The sequence below is a fragment of the Boleophthalmus pectinirostris genome, unplaced genomic scaffold (assembly GCF_026225935.1).
Source record: "Boleophthalmus pectinirostris isolate CB_2022bp ecotype Guang Dong unplaced genomic scaffold, ASM2622593v1 HiC_scaffold_10, whole genome shotgun sequence".
In the NCBI taxonomy this organism is placed as follows: Eukaryota; Metazoa; Chordata; class Actinopteri; order Gobiiformes; family Gobiidae; genus Boleophthalmus; species Boleophthalmus pectinirostris.
The window spans coordinates 6613551-6632685 of NW_026570971.1; the positions used below are offsets into that span (position 1 = coordinate 6613551).

Below are 19135 nucleotides of genomic sequence, written 5' to 3' on the forward strand. Positions count from 1 at the left end.
AAAAAAAAAAAAAAAAAAAAAGACACAATAAGTTCTATTTTCTTGCACAGTAGTAACACAGTGGTTGTTAAAAATGATATCGCAATAAAACAAAGAAATACACGTGTAAGCTGGAACTTTCACACAGGAAAGTATAAGCAGGGTGTACAGTGAAGTGATTCCTGTGCGTAAAGTTGCACGGAGAACAAAGGAGAGTCGCTTTGAATGCGCACTGAGCCGCTAGCCTTCCCCTGGCTGCACTTTGCTTCCTCCGGACTGTGTGGCACAAAAGCAGCGCTGGGTGGGAGTTGGTTGGGCTTTTTTACCCGGGCAGTGAGTGTGCTGTGTGGAGCAGAGCCGTGTCTGCGCCTCCTGCTCTCTCTGCGTATCTCTCCCCTCTCTGTGCGCGGAGCTGTTGTAGGACTGGCTATGGCCACCACTACTTCCGGGATCCGTCATTCCACTCGCCCACCGCTCGGCGCTGCGATGTGACTCTGAGCTCTAGAAGCAGCTCGCAGCCAACCTGCCAACACTCGCTGACACTCACTCATCTCAGTCTGAGATAGAGCGAATACCTCACGGGGGAACGCCATCGCTTCACTTGTGCGGCTCTTTCGCTTCGACTTTTGCAGCGATAATAAAACACGATAGCGATCTGGACGCATTAAGGACACGCGGAGTTACGGGATGAAAACGGACTAAAAAGACTCGTCCTTCTCTTGAACATCATCGCCGACCGTCATTCATTCATTACCTTGACAACCTCTGGCTTTGATTGACAGCTGGAGTGGCAAAAAGCCATGAGACACGACAGTTTAGTTACATGCAGCTTGTTGATGGGCCGATTGTAACCTTCACTTCTTGGGCACAATATTTTTTTAAACTTTAAGAAGGAAAACAAGAAAAATTGCAAAACTCCCCTGATGCCACGCTTTTTGCTGAGCAACACTGGCGAATAGGACAATTCGCAAAAAAGTTGCTTGAAAAAAGGGACTCGCTGCCTCTAAATCTTTTCTGCGGCGGGACGGGGATATTAAATATACGACAGATTCAGGAGTTTATTGGAGCGCAGCCTCATGGCGCAAAGGGTAGGTTAAACAGTGCTCCGTTTGCCCTGATTCCACTGCAGCCACAGTAGGGACGCGCACAGCACGGCACAGCACGGCACAGTGGACATTTTAGAGCTGAGTTTGTGTGGAGCGGCTCTGGACCACGGGACACTCCACACGTCTCACGCGCACTATGTTCCTGGTCCGTTCAGACTAAGCACACTGCACACACTTTTGCTCTGTTTCACGCGCTTTGTGCCATGTTTAGTGACCGCTGTGTCTCTCTGCAGTACGATGAGCTGGCCCACTACGGCGGGATGGACGGCGTGTCCGCGTCCATGTACGGGGACCCGCACGCGCCACGGCCGCTGCCGCAGGTCCACCACCTGAACCACGGGCCACCGCTCCACGCGAGCCAGCACTACGGAGCCCACGCGCCTCACCCCAACGTCATGCCCACGAGCATGGGCTCCGCTGTCAACGACGTTTTAAAGAGGGATAAGGACCAAATTTATGGGTAAGGCGAAAGAGGAGACGCGGAAAAGGAGCCAGCGTTTTTCCCACAAACTTTTTTCCTGTTTCTCCACCAAATACACGGGCTTTTGTCAAGGAACCACCGCAATTTTCCACAGCCATTGTTGGTCAGGGGAGTTTTGTTGAAGTGTAATTTTAGACGCGCTGTAGAAACCGCGTCAAGCCGGCAGTAAGTCAGAGAGAGCCCGGAGCAGAGGCAGGAGAGCGGGGAGTGTGAGCCCGGAGCAGAGGCAGGAGAGCGGGGAGAGTGGAGCTCAGCAGGACCCACTCTCCGCGGAACGACACACACTTCACCCACGAACCGAACCACCGCTTTACCAAAACACCACAACACTTTATCACGTTTATTACAGTTTTGTTTTGGACGCGCAGGGCCGTAGCATTTTACACAGAAACCTCCTCGAACTCTGACCACGCACGCCACCCTGCTCCAGCCCTCCAGAGCTGGTGTATTTATGCACAGTCTGGAGATACTCGGCATAACTTTTCAAATATATTTTACGCACCGAGTCTTCTGTTCCAAAGCGTATCCACTTCACACATCACCCTGTTATAATTCTAGAGCACGATCGCCAAGTTAAAAATACATTTGAGGAGGAAACGCGTAAAAATAGGGCTGTTTTTGTGAGTTTTAGTATGCGTAATTAGCTGTAAATGAGTGTATAATTATAATTTATGATTGGCGCTAATTGTATGAACCCCCTGGCAATACTTACGCACAGATTACGTATAAAATTAATTTGAAAACTTTTATTTTTATTACTGGCTTTACTCCACGGGCCTGTAAAGGATAAGTACAGAGCCTGATCGCGTATCTAATAACACTCCTCCGTAAAAAATGAGAGGTTTTACGCACGCTCTTCGCTTTACGTTTTACCCCAGAAAAGCGTCAAATATGTCATTACGACGTTACGCACAAGTTTAGCTGAGTGTTTACCGCTGTCATAACCAAACCATAATTATGACAAATTTTTAAATTATTTCTGAAATCTCCAAACTCAACCTACAAATTATGTGATAGTCTTTACACTAACAAAAGCGTGTGCAAATAAACCTTTTGGTGTACACGGAAGTCTCCCAATAGCGCCCAAACTAAACCGAATTAAAACTTTTACGCACAAGTTATCATTCGTGTTTACGTTCCAGAATATCGCGCTTTATAAATGTTATTGGGTAGGGTTTTTTTGTGAAAGGGGAGCACACACACACACACCGAGTCCCAGCGCCGCCTCACCCCGCCTGTGCTGTGTGCTGTGTCTGTTGCAGCCACCCTCTGTTCCCGCTGCTCGCTCTGGTCTTCGAGAAGTGCGAGCTGGCTACGTGCACTCCCCGAGAGCCGGGCGTCGCGGGAGGAGACGTCTGCTCCTCGGATTCCTTCAACGAGGATATCGCGGTGTTTGCCAAACAGGTCCAAAAAGCACTCAACTCACTCCTCCATATTATTTTTTTACAGTAGTGAAAATATTCTTGTGTGGAATGCCCCGTAAAGCAGCGTAAACATTACTTATTTTTAAGCATTTATTAAAAAAATATTGTGAAATCTGTAAAACTAAAAATTCAGATCATCTGAGCGTTTCTGTGTGTGTTGTTTTATTTTAGGTTCGGGCAGAAAAACCTTTATTTTCATCAAATCCAGAGTTGGACAATTTGGTGAGTACATTTCCCTCTTGTGTGCTCTGTGTCTATTACGCACGGCTTGGCTTCAAACGCTGCGTAAAACCCGAAAAATTACAACTGCATGTGTTATCTTTTCCACCCATGTCTCCATCCGTGCGCCTGTCCAGTTTGGGGCGAGCGTGTTTGACCACACTAACCATTGCCAATGCCCCGCTGTCCCTCTCACTGACCGCTGTGTTAGGGGCTGTGTGTGATGTGTCCTTTTTGGGGGTTTGGAGCTGTCATGGAGCCACTCTGTGCGTAAAAGCGTCCGTGCGTAAAAGTTAAAAAATCTCCTTTTGTCTTTTCTGTGTCTTTCCAGATGATACAAGCCATACAAGTATTACGATTTCACCTCTTGGAATTAGAAAAGGTAAATAAACTCTCTGTGTGTTTTTCTATGTTTTAATAGTGCGTAAAATTATAGAACATGTTAGATTTTTACGTGGCACGTTTGAAAGCCCATTGATAAAACAGGTTAAAGCCCCGTGTCCCTTTGCGCATTGTTATCGATCCGCAGATTTGGTTTCATCCGCGCATCCCTCTCCAGCTCACGGCGCGCTGAGTTGATTTTGTGTCGTTCAACTTGTTGCTCAGGTCTCAGAGGAATAATACGCGTCCAACTATTCTTACCATATTGTTTCCTCTTCACCGTTAATGCCCCTTAATTACGACTAGTTATTCTTGGACTGTGAGCGCAACGTTTCACTCACATCTTCTCCTTTTTGGCTGTGGAAAAAAAAAATATATATATATATATATATCTTTTGTTTTCTTTCTCTTTATTATTTTGGGAACAATAGGTGCACGAGCTCTGCGACAATTTCTGCCACCGGTACATCAGCTGCTTAAAAGGAAAAATGCCAATAGACCTAGTCATAGACGAAAGGGACGGCAGCTCCAAATCCGATCACGAAGAACTATCCGGATCGTCAACAAATCTCGCCGATCACGTAAGTAACAAAAATGTTCCGTAATATCTCAGCTGGTGATGCGTGTGTGTGTGTGTGGCTGTACGTAGCGATGCATTAATAATCCCATTAGATCTGTGTGTGCTTGTGTGTGTGTGTGTGCGTATTTGGTGATGGCACATTTTGGCTGCGCGCGTCCCCTGGGGTCAAAAAGCGGCGTGTGATCCAATGGATATTGTTTTAAGTCCTTTGATTGGAGCCACTCGTGCGCGCGTGCGTGTGTGGGGGTTCGCGCGCACGTGCTGGATATTGTCTGTGAGGGCGCGCGTGCCCGTTGGTGTGTTGCTCGTTGCTTGCTGGAGAGGCTGTTGTGTTTAAAAAAAAAAAAAAAAAAAAAAAAAAAAAAAAGGCAGCCGTGCGTAATGAGACTATTGGTGACCGGACGCCGTGCATGCTTCACGTTGGATTACTTAAAAATTCTGATGGTTCCACATGTTTATTTATAGACAGTTAATAGTTTTGTTGTTGTGTATTATTATTATTTTGTGTCTGCATTGTTCATTGCTGGCGTTACGCTCCAAAAACGCGTGCGTAATAACAATATGTATTTACTTAATTGCGTCCGTAACTTAGCTCACGTATTCCCCGGTCTGCCCCACTTTGTTTTATCCCGTGCGTATTTGGTCCATTACGCAGTGATGTGTGTAGCTCCGGGCCATGGGAAGGGGGAAAGGAAAGGGGGGCGTCTGCAGTGGAAGCCGTGGAAGCCGTGGCCCGCGCGTAAAGCTGGGGGCGTGGGTCTGATTTTGACATGGGGACGGGGATCAAAACAATAAGAGCCTTTATATGGATTCATAATGGAAGCGACTTGTAACGATGCGACACGCGCGTCGTTTTTGCTCGCCGGGGCTATTTTAAGCACGTTTTTTGTCTCGAGTTATTCTCCTGTGTTATGATTTACTCCTTTAATTTCGCGTTTTAGTCGTGATTAATCGCGTGGAGCTTAATTGAATACACGTAACTGAACGATACTCCAAAAAAAAAAAAAAAAAAAAAAAAAAAAAACAGCGCGCACGATTGTTACGTCGGATTAACATTTTAATTAATTAGTTAAACGCATTCCCTCACCCTCAAATACATCCACACACCGACTGCAATTACGCGTGTTTCACTTACTGGCATCCTACGTCGTTCTAACCTGCCAGATCCGCGGCGAGCTATCGTATCTGAGAACAACTTTCGCGATTGATTTTTAATGCGTAACAGCGTCCATTAAAATCGCCCCGTAGCGTCACTTTTTTTTTTTTCTTCTCACCATTTGCGCGCAATAATTCGAGATTATAGTTCGAGGGCCCGCGGATTACGTTTGCAAAGGCGGAGAAAGTGGATTTAAAGTGAGGTTAGGGCTTATTCAAGTCAAGTTCAGTTATACGTTGATGTTAATGTCTTTTAATTGTTTTCCATCGATTGCCGTGCGGTTTGCTGCTGCTGCTGCCTCTCCTCCTCTCTTCTCTTCTCTTCTTCTCCCTTTCTCTTTCCCTCTCTCGCGTTTTTATGACTGCAGGCTGCCATCCGTAAAGCTCTATTCAATTACGCGCACCTGCGAGTACAGTAGCTTTAAATTTGGCGATCGATTTGCGCTCGGTTCAAATCGCCGCGTTTTTCGGCTATTATTAAGGAAGTCAGCCCTGTATCTTGGAGGGATGACGCGTTCGGTTATCATTACGAAGCTGACGCGCGGGTTATTATGTCAATGCGAGCCGTGTCCCCGAGATTAAGACGATTTTATGGCCGCGGAGACGCACACCGGACGCTAAAGAGAGTGCCGCCATCGCGAGACTATTAGAAGTGAAAGCTGATTTAAGTGTGATTCGAAGTTACGGTGATTACGTTCGCTGTAAGCTGAGGGCTGCCTGGCGAGGGGCCCAATAGGCTAAAGTGTGGCGAGGAGGTGCGTCACCGGCGTGGTAAGGGAACACGCGGCCACGTCACTGCCACCACGACCTGGAAATGAGAGGAAAACTAAAATAATTATCACCAAAACACAAAGCGTACCGTGTTTAATTTACAACAAATATATCAAAGATGCACCATGCAACTTGTCTCGGCTCTGCTTGTAGTAGAAGTAGTAGTAGTAGTAGTAGTAGTAGTACCGTGTTTGATTTACGTAACAAAAATCAAAAATGCTCTATGCAACTTTTCTCAGATCTGCTTGTTTCCATTGAGATGTTAGAATGTTCTGCAGTGTGGCATTAAACTTGAAGTAGTGGTAGTAATAATAGTAGTAGTAGCAGCAGTAGTCGTAGGTCTAGTGGTAGTGATAGTAGTAGTAGTAGTAGTAGTAGTAGTAGTAGTAGTAGTACCGTGTTTGTGTTACGTAACAAAAATCAAAAATGCACTATGCAACTTTTCTCGGCTCTGCTTGTTTCCATTGAAATGTCAGAATGTTCCACAGTATGGCATTAAACTTGAAGTAGTGGTAGTAATAATAGGAATAGTAGTAGCAGTAGTGGTGGTAGTAGTAGTAGTAGAAGGACCAAGTTTGATTCACGTAACAAAAATAAAAAATGCACCGTGCAACGTTTCTCGGCTCTGTTTGTTTCTATTGAGATGTTATTGCCTTGCCTAAAATGTTCCACAGTATGGCATTAAACTTACTTAGTAGTGGTAGCAGTAGTAGTGGGGGCAATAGTAGTAGTAGTTGTTGTTGCAGAAGTAGTAGTGTAGTACCAAGTTTAATTTACGTAACAAAAATCTAAAATGAACTATGCAACTTTTCTTGGCTCTGTTTGTTTCCATTTAGATGTTTATGGCCGTGCCTAGAATGTTCCGCAGTATAGCATTAAACTTACTTAGCAGTGGTAGTAGTAGTGGTGGTGGCAATAGTAGTAGTAGTAGTGGTAGTAGTAGTAGAAGGACCAATTTTGATTTACGTAACAAAAATAAAAAACTGTGCAAGTTGTCTCGGCTCTGTTTGTTTCCATTGAGATGTTATCGCCTTGCCTAAAATGTTACACAGTATGGCATTAAACTTACCTAGTTGTAGTAGTTGCAGTCCTAGTAGTAGTAGTGGTAGTGGTAGTAGTATTAGTAGTAGTTGTAAGAGTAGTAGTAGTTGTAGTAATAGTAGTACTGTGTTTAATTTACGTATCAAAAATCTAAAATGGACTATGCAACTTTTCTTGTCTCTTCTTGTTTCCATGGAGATGTTATTGCCTTGCCTAGAATGTTCTGCAGTATGGCATTAAACTTACTCAGTAGTAGTAGTTGTAGTACTAGTAGTTGTAGTAGCTGAAGTAGTATCGGCAGTAGTAGTAGGCTTATTTGTGATCGTAGTAGTTGGAGGCCTAGTGTTTCCATTTAGATGTTTATGACCATGCCTAGAATGTTCCGCAGTATGACATTAAACTTACTTAGTAGTGGTAGTATAGTAGTAGTAGTAGTGGTGGTAGTAGTAGTAGTAGTAGTAGTAGTAGTAGTAGTAGTAGTAGTAGTAGTAGTAGTAGTAATAGTAGTACCGTGTCTGATTTACATAACAAAAATCAAAGATGGACTGTGCAACTTTTCTGGGCTCTGCTTGTTTCCATGGAGACTTATTGCCTTGCCTAGATTGAAGTAAACTTACGTAGTAGTAGTAGTAGTAGCAGTAGTAGTAGCAGTAGTAGTAGTAGCAGTAGTAGTAGTAGACTTATTAGTGGTGGTGGTGGTAGTAGTAGTAGTAATCGTAGTTGTAGGCCTAGTAGTGGTGGTAGTAGTAGTAATAATAACTTTGAGGGCACACTGTTGGTAGTTGTAGTAGTAGTAGTAATAGCAGTAGTAGTAATAGTAGTAGTAATAGTAGTAGTAGTATCATATTTGATTTACGCATTAAAATTTAAAGATGCGCTCTGGAAATTTTCTTGACTCTGCTTGTTTCCATGGAGATGTTATTGTCTTGCCTAAAATGTTCCGCAGTATGGCATTAAACTTACTTAGTAGTAGTAGTAGTAGTAGTAGTAGTAGTAGTAGTTGTAGTAGTAGTAGCAGCAGCAGTAGTAGTAGTAGTAGTAGTAGTAGTAGTAGTTGGAGGCCTAGTAGTGGTGGTAGTAATAGTATTAGTAGTAGTAGTAGTGCTGGTTCTGGCAAAAGTAGTTGTAATAATGGTCGTGGTTGTGGTAGAAGTAGTTGTACTAGTAGTAGTGGTTGTAGTAATAGTAGTAGTAGTAGTAGTAGTAGTTGTAGTAGTGGTGGTACTGTATTTATATTGAACAATATTTGATTTACGTGATAAAATTTAAAGATGCACTCTGCAACTTTTCTCCTTCTTCTCTGCCTGTTTCCATTCAGATGTTGTTGTCTTGCCTAGAATTTTCCGCAGTACGGCATTAAACTTACCTTTAAACTCAGGCAAAGTTACAAATCAGATCCGCGGAGAGACGAGTCCGCTCACAGTAAGAACGTCAGCGGAAAATTCTCCGTTTTTTTTTGTTTTAAATGACGATTCCTTTTGCAATAAAATCCTGTAATTGAATCCGCGCACTGTAAATAACTTCGAGGACGCACTCTGGACAAGCTTTCCTCGAACTTTAAAGTTACGTAGTGTAGCTTTAAGTCATGGTTATCTATAGTTATGTACAGTATTTGGAAATATCTGAAATCCTTCCTAAACATGTTTGGTACTTCCTATCAAATTACCATGAAAAGAAAACATCTGTATTGCGCAAAATGGATGTTATAATGTCGTTTCCTCATCGCAAACAGACCTGGAGTTGTGTTTTGTTTCATTCACACACAAATATTTTATACTTGGCAATACAAAAAAATGCTCCACTGTGTTTTTAAAGTCTATATATCTTCACTAAAATCATTTGGATCGGGTATTTTTTAAAACAAAACACAACTCCAGGTTTGTTTTTGTTGACTTAAAGCTCGCAAAAGTCAAGTTTGTGTAATATCGAACGTTTAAAACGCAAGTTTTTGTCGTAACACAGCGAGTTTTTGAGTCTAGTCACTGACAAAAAACATTTCCCTCGACATTTGTCCATTTTTATCTGGGATATTTCCTGTCAAAGTACAACGTAATCAATAGGGAAATCAGTCTCTCGCCGTCGTCTAAACTTAGTCCTCGCTTACTTTACGCAGTCTGAGTGACCTAATTACTCATCGCGAGAGCATTTGTTTTTGTTTTGCTCGCAACTAGCATGCTGACGCGCGCTTACTGATTCCCTGGAGCTTTTATTTAAACGCAGAGAGGACGTAGGAGGACTTGCTCTGACCCCGGGAGCTGCTGTTTTTACGATATATCCGTATCTGTAAGACGCGTTTTACTGACGTACGTGGAAAAAAATCTGGTGCGGGGTTTCGAACAGTAAACAGACGCAGGTAAACAGCTCATTTGCATCGGTTCAGTATCGACTTGGAGATGGACACGTGTAGAAATGAGGCATGGAGTTGTTTATACTGGCCAGATTAGATAAAGCGTTTACCAGCGGGCAGATGGTGTCGTACGGCTCCAGCCAAATCCGGCTTGCTTTCTTTCACCGTCCAACGAATACCTGGATAATTACAATTTACAATGAACCAGCGCCGGGGAAAGTATCGGGAATCAGACGCTGGAAATAGAGTCAAAACTAGAAGCTGATTTGAGCGAGTATCGACTCTAAACAAATCCAATTACAGGACAGAAATGAACCTTTCCTGAATATAAAATTTAAAAGAAAGTACTATGTTTGATAGTACCAGTGGTGGTAGAATACTCGGATAATTATAATTTGCCGTGTACTAGGATTGTCAAAAGTATCTAAAATCAGACACGAACCAATACTGAAATTAGTATCGATACTTGCTCAAAAGAGTTTCAAGTTTTGATTCTAAACAAATCTAATTACAGGAGAGAAATGAAACTTTCCTGAAAATAAAATATAAAAGAAAGTACTACGGTTTGATAGTAGTAGTAGTGGTGGTAAAATACTCAGATAATTACAATTCGCAAAGTCCTACATTTGTCAAAAGTATTGAAAATCAGAAACGAACCCAAAACTGAAACTAGTATCGATACTTGCTCAAAAGAGTTTCAAGTTTTGATTCTAAACAAGTCCAATTACAGGAGAGAAATTAATATTTCCTGAATATAAAATATAAAAGAAAGTACTACAGTTTGATAGTGAAGACAGCAGTAGAAGTAGTGGTGGTAAATACTCGGATAATTACAATTTGCAATGTACTAGAATTGTTGAAAGTACTGAAAAACAGATATTAATCGATACTGAAACTAGAAACTCTTTTGAGAGGGTATCGATACTAAACAAGTCCATTTACAGGACAGAAATGAACCTTTACTGAAAATAAAACATAAAAGAAAGTACTACAGTTTGATAGTGAAGACAGTAGTAGTAGTAGTGGTGGTAAAATACTCGAATAATTACAATTCGCAAAGTACTAGGATTGTCAAAAGTATCGAAAATCAGACATGAATCGTTGCTGAAACTAGCATCAAAACTAGAAACTAATTTGAGCAGGTATCGATTCTAAACAAGTCCAATTACAGGACGCAAATGATACTTTCCTGAATATAAAAGAAAGTACTACGGTTTGATAGTGAAGGTAGTAGTAGTAGTAGTAGTAGTAGTGGCGGTGGTAGAATACTCAGATTAATACAATTCGCAATGAACTAGGATTATTTAAAGTATCGAAAATCAGATACAAATCGAAACTAAATAAAAACCATTTACAGGACAGAAATAAACCATTCCTGAAAATATAAAATAAAATAAAAGTACTACAGTTTGATAGTAGTAGTGGTGGTAGTGGAAGTAGCAGATGTAGTAGTATTAGTAGTAGTACTAGTGGTAGTAGAAAACTCAGATAATTGCAGTTCACACTGTACTAGAATTGTCAAAAGTATCAAAAATCAGATACAAATCAATACTACTATCAAAACTAAATACTCATTTGAGCAGGTATCGATATTTAGGGATTTTTCAAACTGACCCATAAAACAAAACAAACTGAAAAAAAAAAAGTAGATCTCGTTTTCATAGTTACTGCTGTAAAAATGAATGAAATTGTGAATATTAAAAATTTAATAAAATACCAGACTGCTCCAATGTAACTCGTATAAAAGTATTTAAATATCAGCCTTAGAAAATTGTAGAAAAATAAAATAATAATAATAAAAAAATGAATTAAAAAAAAAAAAAAAAAAGCTGCAAAATTTTTTAAGTTGAGCAAATAAATATATAAAAATTGCGGAGTAATTTTTTCAAATGCAAAAAAAAAATTAAAATAAAAAATACAAAAGTTGGAAAACATTTGATCCTTTTCTGATTTATGAATAAAACATAATAACATCATTTGTGAGTTTGTCGTGAAGTGGACACGGTTCCCATTGACAGAGACCGGTGTTATTTAAAGCCCTAGTGTGGAACTTTTAAAAATAGTGGAGTGAATGGGAGCGGACTGCGTGAGGAGAGTTCACCAAATGGCTCCTAATTCTGGTCTATTTACTTTGGGACAGCTGCCATGTATCTGAGTCTGTTTACACTTCTGATCCCACAGAGGAGACAGGCCCAGGGAAACGACCAGGACATGTAGTAGTAGTAGTAGTAGTAGTAGTAGTAGTAGTAGTAGTAGTAGTGGTAGTATTAGTAGTATGATGTATGTATTCATTTGTGTGTATTTCCGTATTTTATTAATATGTCAAGTTGTCATTGAAGTTGTCTGTCTATATGATCAAAGATACATGGACTAAACCAGGACTAAACCAAGACTAAAATAGGACTAAACAAGGGCTAAACCAGGACTAAACAAGGGCTAAAATAGGACTAAAATAGGACTAAACCAGGACTAAACCAGGACTAAACACGGGCTAAACCAGGACTAAACACGGGCTAAACCAGGACTAAAACAGGGCTAAAACAGGACTAAACAGGGCTAAACAGGACTAAACACGGGCTAAACCAGGACTAAAACAGGGCTAAAACAGGACTAGAAAAGGACCAATTTAACCAGAGCTAAACCAGGACTAAACAAGGACTAAACCAGGTCTAAGCCAAGGTTAAACCAGGGTTAAAACAGGACTGAACCAGGGCTAGAACAAAATAATAAAACAGAACTAAAATAGGACTAAAATAGGGCTAAACCAGAACCAAGCCAGAACTAAGTCAGGACTAAGACAGAACTAAGTCAGGACTAAGTCAGGCCTAAAAAAGGACTAAAACAGGACTACACCAGGACTAAAAGAGAACTAAAACAGCACCAAACCAGAACTTAACCAGGATTAAACCAGGACTAACCCAGGACCAAACCAAGACTAGAAAAGGACCAGGATAACCAGGACTAAACCAGGACTAATCCATAACTAAACCTGATATAAACTAGACCTAAACCAGGACTAACCAAGGAATTCCTCAGGACCAAACCAGGACTAGAACAGGATAAGAACAGGACTAACTAAACCAGGACTAAACCAGGTCTAAACCAGGACTAAACCAGGACTAAACCAGGTCTAAACCGGGTCTAGCGTCTCTCTCATCTCCATGTGTAATTGGGAGCAGGGCCCTCGTCTCTTGTGCGGTTTCAATATTGGAAACAACAATGCAACACAGCGCCTGCATTTCCCTGACAAATGTGGGACACAACTCCTCTCCTCTTTTTCCTCCTTTTTTCTCTCCCTCTATCCCTCTCTCTTTTTCTCTCTCCTCCTCCTCCTCTCTCCTTCTTTCCTCTCCTCTCCTCCCTCACTCCTCCCCGTCTTTCTTTCTTTCTCCTCTGTCTCATTGTCCTTTTTTTTGTCTTATTCTTACATCCTCCTCTTTTTTCTCTCAGTTTCTCATCTCCCTTTCTCCTCTTTTCTCTCCGTTTTCTTCCTCTCCTTCTTTCTTTCGCCCGTTCTCTCTCTTCCTCTTCTCCCTCTTTCTCTTTCTCTCCATACCCCAGTTTTATTTATTGGACTTATTCATATGTATTTGGTTGTCTTGTTTTTCTCTCTCTCTCTCTCCTCTCTCTTCTTCCTTCTCTCTTTCTTTCTTTTCTCTTCCCCATCTTCTTTTCCTCTCTTCCTCCCCCCTCTCTTTTATTTTTTGTCTTATTCTTACGCTTTGTTTTTGTCCCCTCCCTCCCTCCTTTCTTCCCACTCTCTCTTCCTTTCCTTTTTGTTTTCACTTCCTCTCTCTTTCTCTTTCTTTCTCTTTCTCTCGCTTCTTCCTCTCCTCTTTTATTTGACTTATCCCTCTGTCTATTTTCCTGTCTTTCATTACGAGTCCTTTTGTGTCCTGGTTTGTCGTCTCATAGTTAGAGATGCAAATTTATTTAGTTTCTCCTCTCTCTCGCTCCCTCTCTTTGCTTTGATATGCATTTTTAATATACCGCCGTAGGGTATGACTCTCTCTCTCTTTCTCTTTCCCTCCCTCTCTTTCTCTCTCTCTCTCTTTTTTCTGGAGATGATGAGGAGAATCTTGGCGGAGGATTATTTGTTTAAAAAAAAAAAAAGAAAAAGAAATCTATTTAATTTGTTGAAAATTCCACCCCTCCGCTGTCTTTTGTCTCTTTCTCTCTCTCTCTTTCTCTCTTCATCCCTCCATTCTTGTACCTGTCAGTTCGGCGGCGGCTGTAATAACCGGCGCACTTGAACGCCTCTCTTGACTTGATGGGATTATGGTGCGTTCGAGGGCGAGTTGGAGAGTTGGGTTTTGTAGTGTCTGTCTCGTCGGCCCACCCAAGGCTCGTCGCTATGGAAATGAAAAGAAAAAAGTGTGATAAAAATAATAATAATAAATTAAATAAATAAATAAAAATAAAGACACCAGTGATTACGTTAAAATAAATAACACTGAATTATTTGATTTACAAATATTTATCTTAAAACTATTTTCAAGCCAAGAATATTTGACTTTTTATTATGACTTTTTGTAAGGTGGTTAAATACAACTATAGCCTTCTCTTAATGCAAAAAATAACAAAAGAAATAATATTAAAAATTTAAAAAATAAATTAAATAATAATTAAAAAAAAAATCTTAAAAAACACTGTAAAATGATTGTCAATATTTTTGTAATATTTTGCTATTTTAAAAAATCTCTATATATTTATTTTTTACCTTTTTGATTTATACTGCTAATAACTGAAACCAATAGAAATACTCAAGTAAAAGTACAATTACATGGCTAATAATACTAATACTCAATATTAATAAAAAATACTTAATTGCAAGTATTAGTACTGCTGCGAGAATTGTAGTAAAAAAAGTAAAAAAGTAAAAAGTACGCTTGAAATATACTACTCAGAGTACTAGTACTAGTAGTTAATGTGACATTTTATACACAACTTTTATTTATTTATTTTTATATAAACAATAGTGTACAAAATAAATGCAAGTATTTAAAGTTTAAACACAAGTACACAATAAGTACTATTACCCGACTCAAATACTTAACTTGAGTATTTGCAATTAGCTACTTTCCCTTCTAAAAATACATTGACATTGACACAACTTAAGGCCTGCTACTACTACTACTACTACTACTACTACTACTTCTACCAGGTCTACTGCTGCTATACTGCTATACTATAACTACTACTACTACTACTTGTACCAGGTCTGCTACTTGCTTCTGGAGGCATTCTACTTTTACCACAAACATTCCTTGCTCGTACTATTATTACTACACTTCTTCTACTGCTACTACTTGTTCTGTTGTTGTTACCAGCCTCTCTACTTATTATGGACGTAACAGTAACCGAAATATCGTGATATCGTATCGTCAAAAGTCTCAGAATAATATCGTGCGTCATCACAATATATCGAGTCACAAGTTTCTTGGCTTAAATTCATTGTTATGGTGCAGCAATGGCTTAAAAGCAGGGAGAACTACATAGACCATGATCCTTTGCTCTGTTTTAGTCCAATCTACATGATAAAACTGTTATTAAGCACTTTTAAATCTTAATTTTTTTGGATTATGACAAAATATCGCAGTAAATATCGTACCGTGAGATGCATACCGTGAAAATATCGTATCGAGAGATTTGGATATCGTTACATTCCTATAAATTATTGTTTAGCTTTTAGCATTTTTGACGCGATTAGCTGTTAGCATACACGCAATTTTAGACTCTTAATTACAACTAGCTACTTTCATTCTAAAAAAATACATCAAGACAACTTGATCCAGACCGATATTTATGTAAATCCAACAAAATAAATCAGAATTACTCAAGATTCTTATTTCATATCTGAACTATTTGTGTTTTTCAGTGTGTCTTTCCGAACACTTTTGCACTTTTGACGCGATTCGCTGTTAGCATGTACACAATATTTGTCTTCTAATTACGACTAGCTACTTTCGTTTCAAAAAAATACATTGACAGAACTTAACCCAGACTGATAAATATATATATATATATATATATATATATATATATATATATATATATATATATATATATATATATATATATATATATATATATATATATCGACACAACAAAACAAGTCAGAATTACTCAACATTCTTAATTCAAATATGAATAATTTGTTGTAGTGTGTATCTTTTCAAACACTTTTGCACTTTTGACGTGATTAGCTGCTAGCATACACGCAATATTTCTCTCCTAATTACTGCTAGCTACTTTTGTTCGACAAAATAAACTGACACAACTTAATCCAGACCGATATTTATGTAAATCCAACAAAATAAATCAGAATTAAAAGATTCTTAACTCATATTTGAATCATTTGTGTTTTTTATTGTGTCTTTACAAACACTTTTGACGCAATTAGCCGTTGGCATACGAGAATTTTAAACTCCTAACTATGGCTAGGTACTTTTCTTCAAAAGATACACTAACAGAACTTAATCCAGACCTATATTTATGTAAACTCAACAAAATAAATCAGAATTACTCAAGATTCCTAATTCAAATCTGAACCATTTGTGTTCTTTCCAAACACTTTTGCACTTTTCACGCAATTAGCTGTTAGCATACACGCAATTCTAAACTCCTAATTACAGGTAGCTCCAAAAAATACTTTGGTAAAACTTAACCCAGACCCATATATATGTGTCAACACAACAAAACAAGTCAAAATTACTCAAGGTTCTTAATTCAAACACTGAACCATTTTTTTTTCTCTTTCCAACTGTGTCAGAAAGTCTCCTTCTTGTCGTTCTAATTACTGCACAAAAATCCCGTCTCCGGCGCTCCGTCCAATTAAGCAGCAAATAGAATTAACGCTGTGGAATATTATCTGCTGCCAGAACGAGCTTTTGTGTTAGCCGCCTACGCTCGGTTAGCCTAGCGTAGTGTCCCTTTTTCATGTACAGTACGCGGGAGTTGTTTGGGAATTGTTTCTCTTTTGGATCGCGCTATTCCCAAGTTTGTTATCGGGAATTTGTGTGGGATTTGCGAGTGCTTTTAAATTGCCATTCCATATGTGTTGTATTGTGGATTCTTAGCTCAGAGTAAGGACAAGTTTTTGAGTTTTTAAATTGAAAACAGTCACAATAAATAAAATAAATTAAAAAAAAAACAAAAAAAAACATATGCTTTTGTTTTAGTGTATTTTCTGAGTAAAAAGTTGTTAACAATGCACAATTGTTGAATTTGCGCTGAATAAATTTATGCTTAATTGCTTCTCCTCTCTGGAATTTTACATCAGATGCCCTTCCAGATCATTTACCAGCAAGCTTTTGAGTTTTTTGTTTTTTTTTAAGGCTACAAACATTAAAAAGAAAAGAAAAATAAATAAATAAATATATATAAAAAAATTTAACAAAAAACAAACAAACATGCCTTTATTTTATTCTATTTTTTGACGAAATAGTTGCAGCTTTAAAAATGCACAGTTGTTGTATTTGCGTTGAATACATTTATGCTTAATTGCTTCTCCTTCTCAGATGCCCTTCCAGATCATTTACCAGCATGTTTTTTTTTTTTTTTTTTTTTCCACATTAAAAACAAAACAAAATAAAAATAAATAAATATATAAAAAAACTAAACAAAAAACAACCAATCATGCCTTTATTTTATTCTATTTTTGGATGAAAAAGTTGTGGGTTTAAAAACGCACAATTGTTGTATTTGCACAGAAAAAGTATATGCTTCATTCCTTCTCATCGTTTACATTTTACATCAGATGCCCTCCCAGACCATATAGTGTGTGTATTTGTATACTTGTACTGCTGCCTCCGCTCCGTTAGCCCAGCCTTTTCTTTCATGTACGCGGAAGTTGTTTGGGAATCCTCCTCGTCGGATTGCGCTCGTCCCATGTTTGTTATTGGGAATTTGCGTGGGATTTGCTGGTCCCGCCCAAAGCTTAACTCTTGTTTTTGAAAGTCGTGCAAGCATCTTAACTTTCCTACTACTACTACAGCTACTACAGCTACTACAGCTACTACTGCTACTACTGCTACTACTACTACTACTACTACTACTACTACTACTACTACTACTACTAGGGATGGTACTTCTGCTACTTCTGCCAGGTCTACTATTGCTATACTGCTGTACTATAACTATTGCAACTACTACTACTGTAACTACTAGACCTACAAACAACTTATACCAACTTCTACTACTACTACTTTTACTACTTTTACCAGGTCTACTACTGCTGCTACTATAACTATTGCAACTATAACGGCTAAACAAGGCCTACAACAACAAACTACTACTACTACTACTACTATACTGCTATATTATGACTATTGCAACTACTACTACTGTAAATACTAGGCCTACTTCTAGTACTACTACTATTTTTTACCAGGTCTACTACTGCTATACTGCTACTACTATAACTATTGCAACTATTACTGCTAAACAAGGCCTATGACTTCTTCTACTACTACTACTACTACTACTACTACTACTACTACTACTACTACTACTACTACTACTACTACAGCTACTACTACTATACTGCTATACCATAACTATTGCAACAACTGCTACTACTACTGCTACTACTACTGCTACTTTTACCATCTCTACTACTGCAATACTATAACTATTGCGACCACTACTGTAACTACTAGTAGTACTTCGCTACTACTTCTACCATCTCTACTACTACTGTACTGCTATAACATAACTATTGCTACTACTACCTCTACTATCTCTACTACTGCTAAACTACAACTATTGCAACTACTACTGCTAAACAAGGCCCACTATTACTACTACTACTACTATTATTACTACTACTACTATGAGGCCTACTACTACTACAACTTTTAGCATCTCCACTACTGTTATACTGCTATACTATAACTATTACAGCTCCTACTACTGCTACTACTACTACTACTACTACTACTACTACTACTACTACTACTACTATTACTACAACATCTTCTTTCAGGCCTACTACTGCTATATTATAACTATTGCAGCTACTACTACTGTATTGCAACTACTACTACTACCAGAAATACTACTACTACTACTACTACTACTACTACTATTACTACAACATCTTCTTTCAGGCCTACTACTGCTATATTATAACTATTGCAGCTACTACTACTGTATTGCAACTACTACTACTACCAGAAATACTACTACTACTACTTCTACCAGGTCAACTGCTGCTGTAATGCTATACTATAACTATTGCTACTACTATTACTATTACTATTACTACTACTACTACTACTACTAACTAACTTTTAGCATCTCTACTACTGTTATGCTGCTATACTATAACTATTACAGCTGCTACTTCTACTACTACTACAACTTCTTTCAGGCCTGTTATACTGCTATACTATAATTACAGCAACTACTACTACTACTGTATTGCAACTACTACTACTGCTACTACTACTGAGCCTACTACAACTACTACTACTTCTACGAGGTCAACTGCTGCTGTAATGCTATACTATTACTATTACTACTACTACTACTACTACTACTACTACTACTGTTGCTACTAGTCTCCTGGAGGCATTCTACTTCCCTTTACCACAAACATTCCTTGTTAGTACTATTATTACTACACTGCTCATACTCTTGTTGCTACGA

General features: G+C 38.9%; 1 protein-coding gene across 1 annotated transcript in view; it reads left to right on the forward strand.

Moving 5' to 3' along the window:
- The first annotated feature begins 461 nt into the window (after positions 1-461).
- The window catches only part of meis2a (Meis homeobox 2a), a 300550-nt gene continuing 281876 nt past the window's right edge, over positions 462-19135 (forward strand). The window contains exons 1-6 of the mRNA XM_020927798.2: positions 462-1067; positions 1319-1545; positions 2829-2970; positions 3162-3212; positions 3541-3591; positions 4022-4171. Coding sequence (XP_020783457.1) covers positions 1056-1067; positions 1319-1545; positions 2829-2970; positions 3162-3212; positions 3541-3591; positions 4022-4171 — 633 coding nt within the window. The 5' untranslated portion in view covers positions 462-1055. The remainder of the gene's footprint in view (positions 1068-1318; positions 1546-2828; positions 2971-3161; positions 3213-3540; positions 3592-4021; positions 4172-19135) is intronic.